The 20,254-nt window shown below is 51.5% G+C and overlaps 1 protein-coding gene across 2 annotated transcripts in view; it reads left to right on the top strand.

Moving 5' to 3' along the window:
- Prkar1b (protein kinase cAMP-dependent type I regulatory subunit beta) overlaps positions 1-20,254 on the top strand; it is a 115,283-nt gene that overhangs the window by 77,906 nt on the left and 17,123 nt on the right. For both annotated transcript variants that reach the window (XM_029477559.2, XM_021162955.3), the window contains exons 7-9: positions 4,128-4,286; positions 12,232-12,292; positions 17,630-17,751. In XM_029477559.2, coding sequence (XP_029333419.1) covers positions 4,128-4,286; positions 12,232-12,292; positions 17,630-17,751 — 342 coding nt within the window. The remainder of the gene's footprint in view (positions 1-4,127; positions 4,287-12,231; positions 12,293-17,629; positions 17,752-20,254) is intronic.

The raw sequence follows: 20,254 nt of genomic DNA, 5'->3' as shown, positions 1-20,254 counted from the left end.
CTGATCCTGGAGTCTTGGTGCTCTAGAAATCCAGTGAGCTTTGGGGACTCTGCCAGGACTTTTCTGTACAGGTACTGTTCAGCCACCTCTGGTCCTCTAAAAATATGCAGAGGCCAGGCCACCCCAGGAGTCTAAATTCAGAGGTGGGTTTTTTAAAAAATGTTTTTTCCTTTTCTTCTTTTTCCTAGTGTGTATGTCCATGCACATGTGTGCAATGTGCATGTGTACATGTGTGTGCACATGACTATGGAAGCTAGCGGTCAACCTCAGGCATCATTCCTCAAATACCATCCACTTTGTTTTATAAGTTTAACCCTATTTATTGTATCGGGCTGTGTGGTGTGTGTGTGTGTGTGTGTGTGTGTGTGTGTGTGCACACACACACGTGCGTGCGTGCTCACATACATACGTGCGTTTGTGCACGTGTGTGTGTGAGGACGTACATGCATGTGATGGGGTGTGGTGCTTTTGACATCACACATATATGGATGTGAGATGACAGTTTTGTAGAGTCGATTCTGCCCTTTCGCCTTTGCACGAGTCCTGGGATCAAACCCGTGGAGTCGTTAGACTTGTGTGGCAAGTACTCATTTGTTGAGTCATCCCATCAGTCCATCTTGCTTTGTTAATACACAGTCTCTCACTAGCCTGGAACTCACTGATCAATGTAGGAGAGCCAACTAAGGAGCCCTAAAGATTTGCCCATCTGTGCTCCCCACACCCCAGTGCCGGGGTTACACACCCTGGCCACTGTGCCCAGAGGTTTCACAGGGATTCCGGTGCTTAAATTCACAGATTATTGCTAGAAAGGCCAGCACTTTATCAACGGAGCCATCTCAGTCTTGGTTTTGCTTTTTCATACAGTCTTGTTCTGTAGCCTAGGCTAGCCCAATCCACCAGACTCAGTTTTTCAGGGGCTAAGATCACAGGCATGGACCACCACACCAGTCTTGTATCTCTACAGCATCTGCCCGTGGCTTGTGTCTCTGTTATTTGGAAGATCCCCTGAAGATGGGAATCTGCCATCTAATGCAGAGTGGCTAGAGGTGAGAAGGTGCCTGAGTCAGAGGGTCACTCACTGAAGCAAGAGACAGGCAGGAAGGAGGAAGGCAGGCAGGGCAGGGCAGGAGAGGCTCAGCTCAGCTGGAGGACCCTTGGTCCCTAGTGTAGCATAATGTGGCACAGTGGGGCCTCCCACTATTTTTCTCCTAAAGGAAGAAAAAAACAAAAAAAATGGAACCAAACAAGAGTAGCCCCTTTGCGTACCAGCTGGGTGGGGGAGCTGTGACAGAGGCCAGTGTGCATAGAAGGATGGCCCTTTGTCCTCCGGGTGGCCTTGGAGGACACAATGGTTTCCTCTGACACTGTGGGAGATCCCCTAGGCTTGAGGCTCTGGGCTGAGGGAGGGTAGTCCCTGTACAGGGTCCCTGCATGTCCCTGGTCATGTCCCAGGGCAGCCATACTCACTCTTCCTGTGGGGTGTGAAGTTGTGGAAGTGTTATTATCCAGAGTCTCGGTGCTCTGGGAGGACGTAGCTTTAAGTCCATCCCCCGACTTGGGGTAGCCCCTGGAGGACTTCCTTGATCCTCGTGCTGCAAGGAGACTAGCCCATTGGCAGCTCACCAGCAGGGACTCGAGTGTCCTACACACCTCTCTCCCAAGCCCAAGAGCATCTGTACTTATGACTCCGCCCATGATGACGCACGGGGACAGAAGTGTGGTGGGGACATAGCAGCCTCTGGGGCTATGCTTTCAGTCATACTTGCTTCTACTAAGCCAATAGGTGTGCCTGGGATGCAAGAGATGTTACTTACCTCAGATCTAACAAGGAAGTCACATTCAACTCAGTAATGTTCCAGATGCCTGGGTGGTACTGCATGCCTGAAATCCCAGGTCTCTGGAGGCTGCATTGGGAAAATTTTACCAAATTAGGAGACAGCATAGACTACACAGGGAAACTCTGTCTCACAGTGGGGAAGAGGTTGGGGATACAGCTCAGTGGAAGGCATTTGTCTAGAGTACTTCAGAGAGAAGGTGGGGGTGTGGCTCAGCGGTAGAATTCCTGCCTGGAATCCCCCAGGGAGGGGCTGGGGGTGTGGCTCAGTGGTAGAGCCCCTGCCTAGAATCTCCCAGTGAGGAGCTGGGGTGTGGCTCAGTGGTAGAGCCCTGCCTAGAATCCCCCAGTGAGGGGCTGGGGGTGTGGCTCAGTGGTAGAGCCCCTGCCTAGAATCCCCCAGTGAGGGGCTGGGGGCGTGGCTCAGTGGTAGAGCCCCTGCCTAGAATCCCCCAGTGAGGGGCTGGGGGCGTGGCTCAGTGGTAGAGCCCCTGCCTAGAATCCCCCAGTGAGGGGCTGGGGGCGTGGCTCAGTGGTAGAGCCCCTGCCTAGAATTCCCCAGTGAGGGGCAAGAGTGCAAGACCTTGCATTCAATCCCTAGTACCACCAAAACAATGATCCTGGCAGCATCAGATGAGCATGACAGCCCATCTAGGCTGGATGAGCACACTGAGGCTCACAGAACCAAGTGACAGACTGAAGGTGACATTGGGAGGGCTGTGAGTACTCACTGAGCTCCATGTTCAGCTTAGTGGGGCTTTCCAACCTGAGAGCTCACTGCATGCATAGGTTCCCACAGGAGCACAGGCAAGGTGGCAGTGGCAGCTGAGTCGGGCGGGGAGGCTGTGCTCTACCCTCTCTGGCTGTGGAAGTGACGCAAGGTCCTAGGGGTGTGCAGACTCACATCTAACGTGCCAGGCTGCCACCCTCCCTCCGTCTTTCCATCAACATTCCCTACAGCATTTGGTGGGCATTGCTTCTAGATGCTTTATGGATCTTTATGGCTCTAGGTTTTTTGAGACAGGACATCACTCTATAGCTCAGACTGGCCTGGGGCCTGTCATCCTCCTGCCTCAGCCCGAGGTGATAGGTGTATGACACCATGCCTAGTTTCTTTGCAGGTTTTTAAGGGCAATCAGTGCCTATCTCTTCCCCTCCTAGCACCCCACATCCCTTTGGGGTTTGGGGAACCCACCAGGCCAGGTGGGAGGAGCACACATCCGATCTGCTCCCTGAGTTCTGTCTTTGGGAATTATTATCCTCCCTACCCCCCATCTTTGTGGCTAGCCAGTCCCCTTCCATGTCTTGCTCACTTCATCGTGGAGTTACAACCATCACCTGCGAGGCGTTCTCTTTCAGACAGAAATCTCTGTGCCTCAGTTATTACCGGATAATGAGACATTGATTTCAATAAGAATCGCTTCCATGATTCATCACAATCCATTCTCTGCGTACGCACCCGTTTTAGCAGTGGGAACGGTTCTTTACGCTCATTGAGACGCTGTGGGATAAAGCGTGCATTGTGTCAATTTATAGTAACCGAGCTGCATAATCGCCCTGGGAACGAACAATCTGCCCATTCTGTGCCCCGGCTGGGTGTAGGCTGCGCAAGGTCCATGCATAGTGTGCACACTGTGCAGGGCGCGTTGTCCACGCGGCCTGAAAGGGAATCTTGTCCTGGCTCCTTCTCGGTGCCGCTTGGTAGTGGTGCCTGGCCAGGGGGCTCGACTAGGCCAACAGCCAAAAGACTTGGGTGCTTGCCTTGGTGGCAAAGACCCAGAGAGAAGGGGACAGTCAGTGTGTGCCCACAGGGATGGGACAAGAGGGATACCCAAGCAGAGGGATCGCTGAATGGCCAGAGAGGAGAGGCATTTTGTAAACAGAAAAGGCAAGAGAGAGCATGTTCGCCTGGATCCTTCTCTGTAATTGTAGAGCGACTCATTAGGGTATAGTTGGAAAAACCGAGGCCCAGAGAGACTGAGAGATGATGGATGGATGGGTAACCAGCCTAGGAGGTAGCTGGAACACATTGTGTTTTGCCCTCTGGTCCTGACCAATTCTTCGGTGGCTGTGTGCTACCCAGTTGTGGCTCTAAGGAGGCTGGGATAGATGTTCCTTGGAGCAGGTCACAACAGCCTAAGGTTACCTCCAGGGTAGGAGTGTGTATGAAGTGGTCCAAGAGCCTTGCAGAGCACCTGTCCTTTCCACTGGGGATGGTTGTGGGTTCCTCCACAGAGGAAGCAGCTATTGTGAACCACGTGTCCCACTGACCTCTCTCTCCTATTCTCCAAAGGTATATGTGAACGGGGAATGGGTGACCAACATCAGTGAGGGGGGAAGCTTCGGGGAGCTGGCTCTCATCTACGGCACCCCCAGAGCGGCTACCGTGAAGGCCAAGACGGACCTCAAGCTCTGGGGTATCGACCGTGACAGCTACAGGCGCATCCTCATGGTGAGTGGAACCCTGGCCAGGACGTTCTGTCAGGGGAGGAGGCACAGTAGTAGGATCTGACACCACCAGAATCCCAGGTCTAAGGTGAAGATGGGTTTCCTAGTAGACGCAGCCTGTGACCTGAGTGGAAAATATCAGAAAGGGTTTTGGGAGCTTCTCAAAGCAGGAAGATGACTGGGAACGTCTCTATTGCGTTCCTCCCTTCTCTCCTTCCAAATACTGTAGACTGTGGTTGCGATAGCTGGATCTCCAGTGCTGCCATCTTGGATCAGAAGGCCACTTGGAGAATAAAACCCAGAGTCCCTCCAAGGTGACATCAGAGCAAAGGCTAAAGTTATGGGAGTTGAAGGTCATAGGGACAGAGTGCAGAGGCCTTGGGGTGGCTGCTACTCAGCACAGGGGGCTGTATAAAGCAAATATCGTGAGAAGAGAATGAGAGTTTTGTCCTCAAGAGTTAGGAGCGCTTCATCCTGAAAACCCACAGCCTCTTCCGGGGCCATCATGATCCCTGACATGCAACGCCTTGAGTCACAGAGGGACCTGGGACTCAGGTAGATTGAGGTAGACTGGGGGAACTGAGAGTGGCCATGGGGTGAGATGGTCCAGAATGTTCCACCAGAATAGCTCAGGATGGAGCCTGGGTGCTCAGTCACTGGGGCACAGAGGGCATAGATCACCACCGTCTTTAAGGCAGCCGTCCCCTGGGCCTGGAACGCCCAACACGTCTGGGTTCCCGAACTGCTGTGGGCACAGATATAGCACAGACGGTTTTGCTCTATAGTCCTTTATCTCCAACATGTTCTCCATCTGCAGGGACCCGCCTGTCCCAGTGGGAGGGTGTCATGGGGGATCCTCCCTCTCTGCCAGAGGACACAGTCCCAGTACCCTCGAGCACACCTGGCCTGAAGTTGCACATGCAGCTGTTTCCCCGCTGTCTTGTCTATGCTGTGTCATTGCTGGCTGTGGGACTGCTGTGGTTAGGACTTTATATTCAGGAATGCTCTCAAAATCACAGAGGGAGCTGGTGCTTTCTTTTTGGTTAATTTCGGATCCCCAGACACTAAGAATAGAGCCATTTGGGCTCCAGAATCCGCAGAGCTCTTGTGGGGAATTTGGATCCTGTCCGCACCCATCCCCCACCTGGGCAGAGTTGGATCTGGCCAACTCACACACTCCTGAGGGCCCCTGCCTTACTCAGGCTCACGGTGGGATATGCAGAAGATGAGAAGTCACTAGGCTCTCCCTCCTGGGAACTGGCTACATCCCACAAGGTCAGCGGAGACTCCACACTGGAGTTGAAACCCTGTGACATGTCCTTTGGAAGTTTCCTAAGTGTCTCTCCCAGCTCCTCTGTTTCTCTAAGGGACACATGCTGTCCAGTGCCAGGCAGAGTTGTAGGTGTACCCCATCTGTAGGCACTCAGGTGAGGCTCGACACAGGGCAGCAGCCCCTGAGTTTCTTTCCTTTCATTTGAGCCCTCTGTTCGTTCACCCATCTCTCACTGGGGACCCTGCATTTGCAACTAGTGAGTTTGGAATTCGCTGTAGAGGGGCTGGGATGTGACTCAGTTGGTAGAGGGCTAGCCTAACATGCATGCAGCCCTGGGATATGAACCCAGCACTGCCCAAGGAGGCACGATGGTGCATGCCTGTAATTCTAGCACTCAAGAGGTGGAGGCAGGAGGTTCAGGAGTCCAATGTCACAGGGGGTTCATACAGCCTGAGAATAGGTGACCCCATCCACCCTTGCCCAGAATAAGAGCCCCAAGGCGGTGGAGAACTACATACATATAAGTGACTAAGAAACTTCTTCTAAGCCCTTGCTCATGGTGTAGTGCAGGGGTGGGGGAGGGGGATGTGATTGGAGGCTTCAGGTGATGGAGAAAAGTCAGCCAGGCATAGCTCCTTGTCCTGAGTAGCACTGGCGCTCTGGCTGGGATAGGTTGTTCTGGGAGCTTGATTCATCTCTGGCTCCAGAACCACGAGACAGGCAGAGTTCACCATACACAGCATGTGGTTCTCAGCACCTTCGGTGGCAGAAGAGGGCGGGTCTCAGATCCCTCGTCTCATTGTCCTACCTGGGACACCCTGAGCAAGGTGGGGCCTCTGCTTGTTCAGCAAACGCCATCTTCCTCTCCTGGACCTACAGTGACCTTCTAACCCAGCCTCATGCCAATTCGTTCCAAAGTCAGATACTCACTCCTTAGTGGTGGGGGAGTGAGGAAGGGCCCTGGGGACAGAGGTGAGCGCCTGCTTTGCCCTTCTGGGTTTCAAGGTCTCTGCTATTGAAATCTGATAGGGATCTTGGCTGAGGTCTGCCTTGGTTTCTTTTTCCATTTCTGTGGTAAAATACCCTTGACAAAGGCCTCTTAGGGAAGAAAGGGCATATCTGGACTGACAGTTTGCAGTCCAGTCCATCACAGCAGGGAGGTCACCGCAGCAGTTGCTGGAGGCATCTGGTCACATCCCATCCACAGCCAAGGAGCAGAGAGCACTGGATGCCAGTCCTCCATTCCCCTTTGTCTTCCGTCTAGGACTAATAAATGGTGCTGTCCACATTCCAGGTTGGTGTTCCCACCTCCCTTAACCCAGTCAAGGTCATCCTTCTGACACCCACAGAGCAGCCCAGACTAGGAGCATCCTCTCCTGGGACTCCCTTCCAGGTTATTCTGGATGCTGTCAAGTTCACAATCAATGCCACCGCTGGGCATGCTGCGGGTGCCAAGGCAGCAGGCAGAGCAAATCCCCGTCCCAGGCAGGCTACTTGGGGAGAAGGCTGAGGTCGCCTTCGCAGGCAGGTTCCTAGGCTGAGCCCCATTGGAGCCATCTTGAGCTGCTGTCTTGAATGCTGTAAAGCCTGCTAAGCTGGGGATACCCCGTGTCACCAAGAGGCTTAGGAATGCCTGCTTAGTCTAGGAACAGAGGAGGCTGGCTTCCCCTGCTACCTGACTACTTCCCTAGGCCCCACATTTTCAGCATTGTCTTGTCTGCTGCATCAGTGTTAGCTTCTGAGATTCCTGGGTCACAACCTGCCTGCATTCCTCTGGCATGGCTTAATTGCTAGGTGGTCAATGGGAAAACTGCACATTTTCAAAAGAGGTGCCTTTTTTTAGGGCTGGATGGGATTAAAATGACTTGGGCCGGGTCACCAAGCAGGCTGCTGCTACCACAGCCACCTAACTTGCACCGATAGGCAGACACAACAGTTCTGCATCACCAGAACTTGGACACTGGCTTCCCAAGCGTGCCATCTTGTTGTCATGGAAACAGACTTGTTCCAGCCTCCACTGGCAGACCTATCCATCTCACCATCAAGGTCCATAGCCGAGGACAACTTAATGATGTTCTCCTGGCACTGCTGGACATTAAGTCCCCAGCCCTGTTGCAGCTTGAATTCGTAATTTTTCTCTTTGCTATGACAAAACACTTGACAAAGGCAGCTCAAAGGAAAGGTTTTCAGTGGCTCACAGCTTTAAGTAAAGCCCGTCTCGGAGAGGAAGGGTTTGTTCAGGATCATAAGGCAGCTAGCTGGTCGCATTGCATTCACGGTCAGGAAGAGGGGTGGAGACGAGAGAGAGGAGAGAGATGAGAAAGAAAGAGGAGAGGGGGGAGGGAAAAGGAAAAAGAGGAGAGGAAGGGTGAGGGGAAAGAGAAGAGGGAGAGGGAGAGGGAGAGGGGGAGGGAGAGGGGAAGGGGAGGGGGGAGGGGAGAGGGGGAGGAGAGAGAGAGAGGAGAGAGAGAGATATGGTTCTCAGTTTTTCTTCTCCTTTTATTCAGTCGAGGACCCCAGTGCATGGAATGGTGGGAGGTCCTCTCACATTTAGAATTGGTCCTCCCACTTGTAGGGTGGGTCTTCCCTCCAGTTAGCCAGTCTGGAAATCCCCCTGCAGACATGTGCCAAGGTTTGTCTACTAGGTGACTCTAGATCCTGTCAAATTGACAATTGGCATTCGCCACCACAGGAGGTTTCCTGGAAAGTAGAGAGCTGCGTGGCGTATAATTCTGGGTTTCTGGGACTGGAATTTTGCAGACTTACCAGTGCTGTTATGAATGCAATCTGAAGGGAAAGTTGAGGCCTAAGGTTAGGAGAGGGGGGAATCTAGGGTCCTGTCACTGTATCCTGTGTCAGTCTTCATAGAGACCCATTGGGGGAGGTTTTAATATTCCCATTGCACAGATGAGAAGACAGAGCTCAAGAGGCCAGGGAGAATGGAGGTCTGAGCCCAGGCTTTCTGACAGCTAGCTCAAGCTCAGAGTCATCCTCCATCTTCCTTCAGGCTCATTGGTTAAGGGGTGCTATACATGCTGGTGGGTTGCCCCCAAGCTCTGTTAGCACCCCTACACTAACTCATAGCCACCCACTGCTCCTAACGGTCTCTGAATCTTGGAAATGACACCTTCTACTTCAGCCTGTTCCCCAGAGTCCTGTGGTGCTGTTCTCATGTGACCCTGTTGTTTGCTCAGCCCCTCCTCAGTGTCCTTCATGTCTCTCTCCTTCATCGTCCTCAAATGTTATATAAGGCTGGTTTCTCTTCAGACCCTGAGTATTTGGTCTTCAAGCGTGAACTTCCTGGGCTGTCCACCCCAGCTTTCTAGGGTCCTCAGGTCACAATAGCAGGGTCTGGCTGGTAAGAGCCCTGGTGGCTGCTGATGCCTGTGTCATGGGCAGCACTTTCCACTGTTGGCACATGATTGTTTGTGGTTAGATTTCTCTTCTGGCTCCTCATGCTTTAACTGGACTGTGGGCACCTGCCTGTGTCTCCAAGAGGTACCTGGTCATGGAAATCACACTACGAGTGTCCCAAAGTGCACTGGGCTGCAGAGAGAACAATGAACTGTCTCTGCCATCAGTTGACAGGCACCCAGTGAGGAGATGTGTACAACAGCCAGGCCCTCCTGCGCATGTCTCTCCACACAGGACTGAACTCTCTCCCCCTGCACTGAAGCCTGTCTGAAAGCTTCCTGCAGGTTTCAACATGGCTGCTGCAGACTACTGGGCCTGCACAGGACAGAACATGGGAGCATGGTGATAATGCATCTGACATCCAACAGACTGAACCACCTTAGCTCTGCTCTGGGCCAGCTCCAAGCCTGGGCACGCTGTGTGATTTCCCTCAATCCCGGGGTGGGAATGGAGATTGACCACACGGTATAACTCGTGGCAGTGGCTTTGCAGACACAGCTTCTGTCCCCACAGTGGGGAGAATGCAGTTTGGCATGCTGAGGGGGCTCATACTTGCAATCCTGGCATTTGGGAGGCTGAGACAGAGTCACAGTTCTAGTTTAGCCTGGACCATATAGTGAGTTTGAGACTAGTGTGGGCTATAGGATTAAAGTATACTTCAACAAAGGAAAGAAAAGAACGGGGTATGGTGGTACACACCTTTCATCTCTGCATTCAGAAAGCAGAGGCAGGCAGATCTCTTATGTTAACAGCAAGCCTGAGCTCTATCTAAGAAAGCGACTTCAGTCCCCAGCTCATGAGACAGGAACCAGGCTATTACCCGTTGGATCTCTGTTTCCAATCCAGTAGAGGTATAACAGGGTCTCTCAGAGCTGTGGGGGACACTAAAAGCAATGTTGGGAGCAAGGTCTCAGCTATGCTTCTTGAGCCTTCTGAGAGAACAGTGCTCCTGAGGGTGACTGGGGTAGAGGGGACTGGTGCCCCTGGCTTCCTATCTACAGAGTTACCTGTCCCATTTCTGATGACTAGGGGCTTGTCTCAGGCTGATGGTCGCCTGTTTCAGAACAGGAAGCAAAGGACTTTTTGACCTCAGGTGTCAAACTTTATCTGAGCAGTGGAATGACGTCACAGAGGGAGACACAGGGCCCAAGTTAGAGAGTGGCCAGATCATGGACAGAACTCCAGGCTGGCAGAGGACAAGGTTGTTTCAAGAGCATGGGCAGTGATGGGTGGCCCTCGCCACGAGCCCTCCTCTGGGGTACTCAGTAAGATTCACACCATTGTCTTTACTGCTATAGTCACTAACACCACCATCTGTACTGTCACTGTCAGTTAACACCAGCAGCTCTGTCACCATCACCAGCGTCACTATCATTGACACCATCACCAGCAGTACCATCACCATTTACTATAATCACCACCGTCAGCCCCACCATCACCTCTACCCTCACTGCCACCTCAGCATCCTCATCACCATCACCACCACCATTGCCATCATTATCATCACCATCAAAAGCATCACCGTCATCATCACCATCACCACCACTGCCACCATCATCGTTATCTCCCCATCACCATCATCACCATCACGACACCATCATCGCTGATATCACCACTATCACCACTGTCAACATAAGTAGGGATACTTATTGAATCTTGGTCCTTACAATAAACGGGTTTTAAAACTCTCACTCCCCCAGGACTAGTGATATGAAAAAATACATCCAGATTTACCCTTGTTCCCCTGAATCGAAGTGTGGATCCTCTCAGAAACGTAGCCCTGCTGACCTCTATGTGAAACCCTAGGAGGACATGGGAGGGCAGACATATTGTTATGTCTTCTACCCCACTGTGGTGTGGGGCTCAAGTGGTACCCACGGTAGGTTTCACAGTCTGAGAGTGGGAAGCCCACATCTGTGTTTTAGATGCTGAGAGCCCAGGAAGTGAGCCAGGAGTATTGAGTGTCTTGAGGCAAGCAAGAACCTTGACCTTGTGCACGGCTAGGGGGAACCCCATGGTCTGGCCCTGTGGAAGCTGCGGTGTGCCCTGGAGCCACAAAGGCCCTTCCTCCCCACTTCACCAACGTCCACATTTTTGTCATAGCTTTCCGGGGAATGGCATTTACTGCCACATGCCTTCAATTTAGTCCTCTTGAAAGTCCTTTCCCCTTTAGCAGGGCTTCACTGACTTTGGTTCATGGCTCTGAGTTTGGGTCCATGGGTTATCCCCACACCCCAAGTAGAGGGGGTTCCTGCTGCAACCCTTATTTAGAGCTGCCTGCAGTGAGCCTTGCAGATGGAGATATGAACATCTTTACACCCAGCTGAACCTGCTGCCAGAGAGCCCTGTCGATGGGTGGTGTCAAGAGAGGGCTAGCAGGCCTGACTCCTAACTCCTGATGCTTCAGCTCTGAGCCTGGTCTCTCCATTTCTGCTCCCCTTCGGGCTGCTGCACCTTGTGCGGATGTGCTTAGAGCTTAGTGTCAGACCCCAGGAGGGATGCTTATATTATAAATGGCACCCCACGTGGGACTGAGATTTCTAGTCTCTTAGACGAGGCTGAGCCACACTCCTCAGGCGTTTGCAGACCTCTGTGTATCAGTCCTGTACCTCATGTCTGATCTCTCTTTCCTGAACATCTTCTCATCATGTATATCTTCCTCAGCAGACCCCGAGTCAGGGCTGCAGTACCTGAGATTGGTGTAGACCTCGGGAATAAGGGCTGCAGCAATGGGAGGCAAGGGCAAACTTCTCTAGGACATTTATGGCCTCTCATCAATGGCCATGCAGTGGGCACAAGCCTCTCTCACCATTGCTGTAGACACCTGAGGTTGCCGGGAGGCCCACTGGATGGCTGGATGCCCTGACAACCTAAAGGCTTTGTAACAGTGGGTTTTAGTGGTGCATACTTAAAAATACAAGTCAGGTGGCTGAGGCAGGGGCATTACACATTAGATTCTACCTGGGAAGAGCAGGGCAGGCATAGCCACAGCCACCTTTGGAAAGTTTAAACAGCATGGTTCTGTTCACTGGGGGGCAGGGGGTGGCTTGCTCAGGGTTGGACCCCAGGAAGCAGCGCTGATGGTGTCCGGATCTGCTTTAGAAGGCACAGAAGGTGACGAGCAGGAAGTAGGAGACATAGGCTCTCATATGTACATGTAATGGGCTTCCTCTGAAGAGATTAATTGCTGAGAGGAGTCTGCAAGTGTGGAAAGGCTCAGAGCAGCGACCCACCGGCCTTGTTTTGCTTTTTTCTTTCACAGGGAAGCACGCTGAGGAAACGCAAGATGTATGAGGAGTTCCTCAGCAAAGTCTCCATCCTAGGTCAGTGACTGCTGCCTGCGGCCTCTCTGCAGCCTCCCGTGAGCGCCTGCAATCAGCTCCTTCTCCCTGTGTGGCGGTACATATATACACACATACCACACACTCACCTACACTCATACACTTGCACACATGCACATGTATATGCAGATACATATGCACAAATGTAGCATGCATTCCTATGTGTGCACATTTATTGTAAATACACATTTGTGGCACATGTTCATGCATGTGCATATTCATATATGCACACATTCACAGTGGGCTTTTACACAGATGAATACTCATACCCTGCTACCTGTGGCATGTCACACCATAGGTGTCCCTGTCTGTTTATCGCTCTTGCTATCTTTGGTGTCCCCATGTCAGCTCCATGATTTGGAGCTGAAAGGTAGCTCTTTGTCTTCCTAGCTGTAGTCATGCACTAAGTGTCTTTCCCCTCCCTTTTGCCTCACCTTGAGCAAGGCTCCTCAGTGACATCACTGCCCTTCCAGGGCTACCTTTATGTTCCATCCCCAGAGCCTGCAGAGACTTGTGGGTTATAGATGCACCCTGGGCTCATGTGCACAGCTGAGTAGCTCAGAGACCTTTCGAAAAGAGGATGGTAATCTTGTTCTGAATTATGAGGGAGAGGGAGGGCTCTGCTTGGCACCTGTTCCTCTCAGTGCCTCTTAAACACAGAGGTTCTTCATACACTTTGTCCCGTTGCTGTGTGATGGTGCCTCCCCTTCCTGCCCTTAATGAACTGCTACAGTACTGATTCATTCATTGTGGTGAGACACGCACAACACAGAACCAGCCATTTGCAGTGTTGTAAGAAGCTGGCTCAGAGAAATAAGCCCAGCCACAGGGTGTGCAGCCCCCCACCCCCACCCTGCCACCTCCCTCCTCCATTTACTTGGAACCTGATCTTTGTACCCACACAAAGAGATTCATCCTCCACATGCAGCCACTCCCCTCAGCTAGGTCACTGCAAAGCCCCTCCCTGCCTCTGCCTCTGCCTCTGCCTCTGCCTCTGCCTCTGCCTCTGCCTCTGCCTCTGCCTCTGCCTCTGCCTCTGCCTCTGCCTCTGCCTCTGCCTCTGCCTCTGCCTCTGCCTCTGCCTCTGCCTCTGCCTCTGCCTCTGCCTCTGCCTCTGCCTCTGCCTCTGCCTCTATGTGCATGGTTTAAATATTCTGAAATGTGTTTTGGTTCATTTAAAACTCTGGTGCTAAATACTGGCTGCCACCTTTACAGTTACTTCAGTTTTCACCTAAAATTTATGCTGTTAGGAGGTAATACTGTGGCAAATCTGGTTTTCTAACCTTGGAATGGTACACATTTAAATGCTACTGGTGGGTGGTGGGTGGGCTTTAAAACATATAGGAAGAGAGAGAGAGAGAGAGAGAGAGAGAGAGAGAGAGAGAGAGAGAGAGAGAGAGTAGGATGGTGCTGCTGATCCCCAAGCCTTGTACATACTAGGCAAGTACTCCATTGCTTAACCCCAGCCCCTCCCTGGGGGATTCTAGGCAGGGGCTCTACCACTGAGCCACGCCCCCAGCCCCTCCCTGGGGGATTCTAGGCAGGGGCTCTACCACTGAGCCACGCCCCCAGCCCCTCACTGGGGGATTCTAGGCAGGGGTTCTACCACTGAGCCACGCCCCCAGCCCCTCACTGGGGGATTCTAGGCAGGGGTTCTACCACTGAGCCACGCCCCCAGCCCCTCACTGGGGGATTCTAGGCAGAGGCTCTACCAGTGAGCCACGCCCCAGCCACTCACTGGGGGATTCTAGGCAGAGGCTCTACCCTGAGCCATGCCCCTCACCTGAAGATGAGCATCCTGACTGCAGCCTCTATTGCACACAGTGTTCCACATGAACATACCAGTGTCACTCTGCACCTGTTTCTTTCTGACACAGACTATAGTTTCACTCAAAAATGACCTTATTCCCCAGTGGATAATATGCATTGCTTCATTACTGTGAAGAGACACATATGACCAAGGTGACTCTCAGAAAAAGAAGCATTTAATTGGGGCTTGCTTGCAGTTCAGAGGTTTAGTCCTTTATCCTCATGGTGGATAGCATAGCGCCATGCAGGCAGCCATGTAAGCTGAGAGCTGTAGGATCTGGATTGGATGGTAGCAGAAGAAAGATACTGGGACTGGTTTGGGCTTTTGAATCCGCAAAGCCCACTTCTAGTGACACCCTTCCTCTAACAAGACCACACCTTCTCCAACAAAGCCACACCTCCTCATCCCTTTCAAGTAGCACCACTTCTTAATGACCAAGCACTCAAACGTAGGAGCCTCTTGGGCCATTCTTACCCAAACCACCACACAGTCCAAGCTGGCCTCGAACTCACTACACAGTCAAGGCTGTCACGAAAGCTCTCTGATCACAAGTGCTGAGATTACGGGCATGAGCCAATATGCCTGGTTAAAGACATTTTAAAGAAAGCTGCAGCAAGCCACATGTGGCAGTATGAGTCTGTAAGTCAGGAAGCTGAGGCAGGAGGATTATGAAAATCCTAAAGTCAGGCTTGGCTACTTTTGAGACTGTGTCTCAGTAAATGAGAGGGGAGGAGAGAAAGTGAGAAGAGAGACAGAGGAAAAGAAGAAAGAGAGGACCCACCGCTCTGGCTGGAACAGGACTTCGTTCTGCCCAGCAGGGTTCCCTGAAGCCCGGGGTTCCTTGGAAATGTGACCCTTTTGCAGTGTGGGCACGGCAGGGGATTTAAAGGAGGCACATTTCCCTGCTAACCTAGATCTAAAATGAATGCCTTTTTAAATTTTTATTTTTAGCAGCTGGCCTACATATGTAGCATTGAAGAGCAGGCCAGAAAGGGTTCTTTTTGCAGCTAGGCAATAGGGAGGGGGATATAGTTAAAAAGGGTGACCATGGTTTTCTCACAGAAAATGCCCACTTTCTTATGTTTTTCTCTCTATCTGAGGGCCGGGGAAGGGAAACTGTGAGCAGGATTCAGGGGCCTGCTGCGTTTATAAGCATTAAAGGTAAACTCAGCCTCAGAGTTAACTTTTTTTTTTTTTTTTTTTTTTTTTTGCATAAAATAGTAGCAAGTGTGTCCCTTCTGGATGCCAGAACATCAGTGTTGATCACGGTGTCTCAAGCTTGTAAACCCAGCATCCAGAAGCGGAGGCGGGAGGATTGCTGTGGAACTAGCCATGGCTACACAGGGTGTGTCCTAGATTCATTTCTGTTGCTGTGAAAAATACCTTACAAAAAGCAGTTTAGGGTAGAGAGAGGGTTCTAGGCTAGAGCTTCTCACAGAGAAGTCACATTGGCAGGAGCTTGTGACAGCTGCTCACATCACATCCACAATCAAAGGCAGAGAGAGATGCTTAGCGCTCAGCTGGCCTTCTCTACTTTTACACAGTCCCATATCCAAGACTAGGGAATGGTGCCGCCCACTTTAGGCTGGGCCTTCCCACATTCATTAAGGCAATTAAAACAATCCCCACAGACAGATACATAGTCCCAGCCTGACCTAGACAATTCCTCATTGAGACTCTCTTCTCAGATTATTTTAATTATTTACATTGACAATTGACACTAAGTGGCACTATGAGTTCAAGCTCAACCTGGAATATATATATTGAAGCCTTGTCTCAAAATAAAACAAAGCAAAATCCCAAGAAGCTGGGGAGATGTCTTAGTAGTTCAAATGCTTGCTATGCAAGCCTGAGGACTAGACTTTGGAACCCAGCACCCACATAAATGGTAGGTGGGTGTGGGAGCCTGCCTATAATTGAATTCTCTGAAACTTGAGATGGGATCTCAGAGCAACCTAGCAAGTGAGAGACTAATCAGATCCATGAGTTCTGGATTCAACTGAGAGACCTGGACTCACTAAATAAGGAGGAAGAGCAATGGAAAGCAATCCCTGACCCCAACTTTGGACCTCCACATGCATGTGTACCCAAGTAAACACACATGTGCGCGCGCGCGCGCACACACACACACACACACACACACACACACTCAGCACCCAGGCCTTATTCTGCTTCGAGGGGGCTGCTTCTGAGTGGAACAATCCTACTTGATTTGTTGAGTTGTCCAAAGTATGCAGTAGTTGTGGAATTTGGCTGTGATTCCATTGTTTGTAAAATACACACACACACACACACACACACACACACAATCTTTCTCTTTTGGAAAGAAAGTAATTTCTCTTAAAATGAATATTGACTCAATATTTAGTACCTACTATCTACACCATAGAGTTAGTGCTGTTTTCAAAGTGCATCTCCCAAGAAAAAATTAAATAGGAGTCAAATGTATTTTACTTTATATGTTTGTGTTGAGGATGGAACCCAGGGCCTGGCATAGGCTAGGCAGGTACTCTACCACTGAGCCACACCCCAGCCCCTCACTGGGGGATTCTAGGCAGGGGCTCTACCACTGAGCCACACCTCCAGCCCCTCCCTGGGGGATTCTAGGCAGGGGCTCTACCACCGAGCCACGCCCCCAGCCCCTCACTGGGGGATTCTAGGCAGGGGCTCTACCATTGAGCCACGCCCCCAGCCCCTCACTGGGGGATTCTAGGCAGGGGCTCTACCACTGAGCCATGCCCCCAGCCCCTCACTGGGGGATTCTAGGCAGGGGCTCTACCACTGAGCCACACCCCAGCTCCTTACTGGGGGATTCTAGGCAGGGGCTCTACCACTGAGCCACGCCCCCAGCCCCTCACTGGGGGATTCTAGGCAGGGGCTCTACCACTGAGCCACACCCCAGCCCCATCACTGGGGGATTCTAGGCAGGGGTTCTACCACTGAGCCACGCCCCCAGCCCCTCACTGGGGGATTCTAGGCAGGGGCTCTACCACTGAGCCACGCCCCCAGCCCCATCACTGGGGGATTCTAGGCAGGGGCTCTACCACTGAGCCACACCCCCAGCCCCATCACTGGGGGATTCTAGGCAGGGGCTCTACTGCTAAGTTCCATCTTCAGACTTACTTCTTCTTACTTTTTCTTTTGAAACAAAAATCTCTGTAAGTTGTGCAGAGTCTCTTGAATGCACTCTTTATCCTAGGTGTGCCATGAGTGCAATACTCCTGTCTTAACCTCCTGAGTAGCTGGGATGCAGACCTGTGCTACCCCAAGCAGCTTACATACAGAGAACATCTTGGATAGAACCTAATGTTGAGAGGTGCCAGCCCCTGTGCTGAAGAGCAGATCTGGCATTTCAGCATGTTGTGGTTCCCACCGCAGTATTATCTGTCACCTCTGAGGAGCATAGTCTCAGATCACCCCAGGGATCTGAGAACCGGGCTTCCTAAGAAAACATCCAACGATTCCATGGTAGCAAAGGGTGGCCTGTGACCCCTTGTACCTTCCTGCAGAATCCCTGGAGAAGTGGGAACGCCTGACTGTAGCTGATGCCCTGGAGCCTGTGCAGTTTGAAGATGGAGAGAAAATTGTTGTGCAGGGGGAGCCTGGAGATGACTTCTACATCATCACAGAGGTGAGTCCTGTGTGGGCCACTGAGGCCGTGAGTCCACGCTAGGCAGCCTGAGTGGAAGCCAGTGCGGCTTTGGCTTAGTCTCTGCTCACCTTACCTAGCACCCCCACTTCATCTCACATCCGCCACATCATCCCCCAAGTATCTAAGTCGTGGAGTTGGCATGATAGCCTCTTACCCTGCTACTGGGCTGTCTGTTGTTGAGTTCATGTGTGTCTCCTTAAAAATGATAACAGGTGTGATGATGGCATTGCATAACATATATGCACATAAACACAAACACACACATATGCACATACATATACACAGAAACATACGCATACACACATAGACACACACATATACACACACAGACACAAACACACACAGAAACATATACATACACACACAGATGCACACACAGATATAAACATACACATATACTCAGAAGCACACACATCCAGATGCACAAACATACACATATACATAAACATATACATACACACAAACACAAGCACACATATACACTCATAAGCATACACATACACAAATACACACAGAGACACAAACATGCACATACACTCACAAGCACACATATAATACGCACACATATATAAACAAACATACACACATACACCCATGTGCCTATTAACATACACACACAAATGCATGAGTGTAATAATAAATGTAAAGAGGAGAGACGGTTAGAAGCACGGGTAAAGCAAATGGTTGTTCTGGTCAAAACTAGATTGAACCCATTTCCTCCATCCCAGCACCTCAATGTCCAAGACTCAGACCTGTGTGCAGGCCAAGGCTAGAACTCTGTGTGTGTGTGCGCGCGTGCACGCGCGCACACGTGCTGGTGGGATTGGCTCCACACAGACCTCTAATCCAAGAGGCCACCCCTGACCATTTTAGAAAGAAAGGTACAATCATGTCAGGGACATCTATGTGACAAGTATTCCGGCAGAAGGAGGTTAGTTCTCAGGCTCCAACAACTGGGATGATGGCTGACATCCCAGTGGGAGCTGTACAGAGTTTCCAGAGTGCCTGCCACCTTCCCCTCCAGTGTTGTTTCCTGCCTCTTCCCCTCCTATAGTTCTGAAAGTCCTCTGTTCTGCATCGTTCTGTGATTGGTCGTGGCTATGGGCTCTGTGTGATGCTCTTCTCAGAGTCTGTAGGAGCCCATCTTCAGGTTAAGAAGTGAAGGTATACTGGGCATGATGGCACACACCTATAATCCCACTGTTTGGGAGACTGAACTCCTCAGGCTTGCACAGTAAGCACTTTGCCAGCTAAGGTATTTCCCCCATCCTCTCTTTGGCTTTTTCGAGGCAGCCTTACTCTGTAGACGAATTTGACCTTGAATTAGAAGTGGTCTGCTTGTCTCAGCCCCCTGAGAGCTAGACTAACAGGCACACCCCGCTCTGCTTTGTGTATTTCACGTGTCCCTCCCCCTCTCTTCATGTCTCTCTGGTGACAGGTGTGAGGTTTGACCTCAGGGTGCCCCTGATCTTCCAGAAGGTTCTGCTGTTTGGGGACAGTGCGTTGACTGCCAGTTACCTTGGGGGAATCTCAAGCCGTGGGGCTGGCCTGGAACCACCTTCTTCATAAGCCCCCACCATGCAGAAAGGTCTCTAAGAAGGCGTCTGCTTCCCAGGGTGGCCTTGGCATCAGTCAGCTTGAGCCTTCATTGACTGGAGATGAGGGAGAGGCTGGGCCTCATTCACATGAACAGTATATTGTCTGGGCCTCTGGGATGTAACCCCAGGGGAAGGTATACTTTTCACAACCTTATAAAGTGTGTTTGAAGTGGTCTCCTTGGCAACGTGGCTTTTTTTTTTTTAAATACCCTTCTTCCTCTGTGATGAACTGAATCTGGAAAGTTAACCCACAGACCCCAAGTCCACGGGGACCAGAATGCATTGCTGGGGACTGTGCAGCTTATTCACATGGCTTGGGGGAGGCTCTGGCCACATCTAAGGCAGATGTGCATGGAGGGTCAAGCCCAGCTCCCTGCAGCTATGCCTGAGCTCCTCTTCTTGAGGTGTGAAGTCTCCTGTTTCTCTCACACCTGGGCTGCCCCTGCCCTGTCTCACAGCCACATCTCTTGTTATCACACCGTCCTAGTGTGGATTTTCTGAACTTGTTTTGTAAACTGTGTCCTTGTTAGCTTGAGGAGGACACTGGCAGTCCTGGGAAGCCTAGCTACAAAGCCCACATCTCTGTCCCCTGCCCCCCTCCCCATGGAAGGGTATCTACCTGTCCCTGAGCCCCAGTGCTCTGAGAGCTATAGGATGTCATACTGGCTGCCTGTGTGTGCCTGGCTCCTGCTACGCCAACAAGATGTGATTGTTTCTGGATCTATTTTCCACACCACTTACGGGGACATCCAGAAGGGGATTAATACCATTGGCTCCTGGGAGCCTCGCTACCACAATGAGAACAGGCCGATTAAGGAGTTGGAGCCAGCTTATGTGCTTTCGTTGAGGCATCTGCAGGGCTGCACCCTCCGAGGCCAAGTAGC

The sequence above is a fragment of the Mus caroli genome, unplaced genomic scaffold, assembly GCF_978045245.1.
Source record: "Mus caroli unplaced genomic scaffold, Mus_caroli_1 scaffold_4, whole genome shotgun sequence".
NCBI classification, from domain to species: Eukaryota; Metazoa; Chordata; class Mammalia; order Rodentia; family Muridae; genus Mus; species Mus caroli.
Note: the sequence above shows the minus strand (reverse complement) of the source record. Positions and strands in the feature narration are given on the sequence as shown.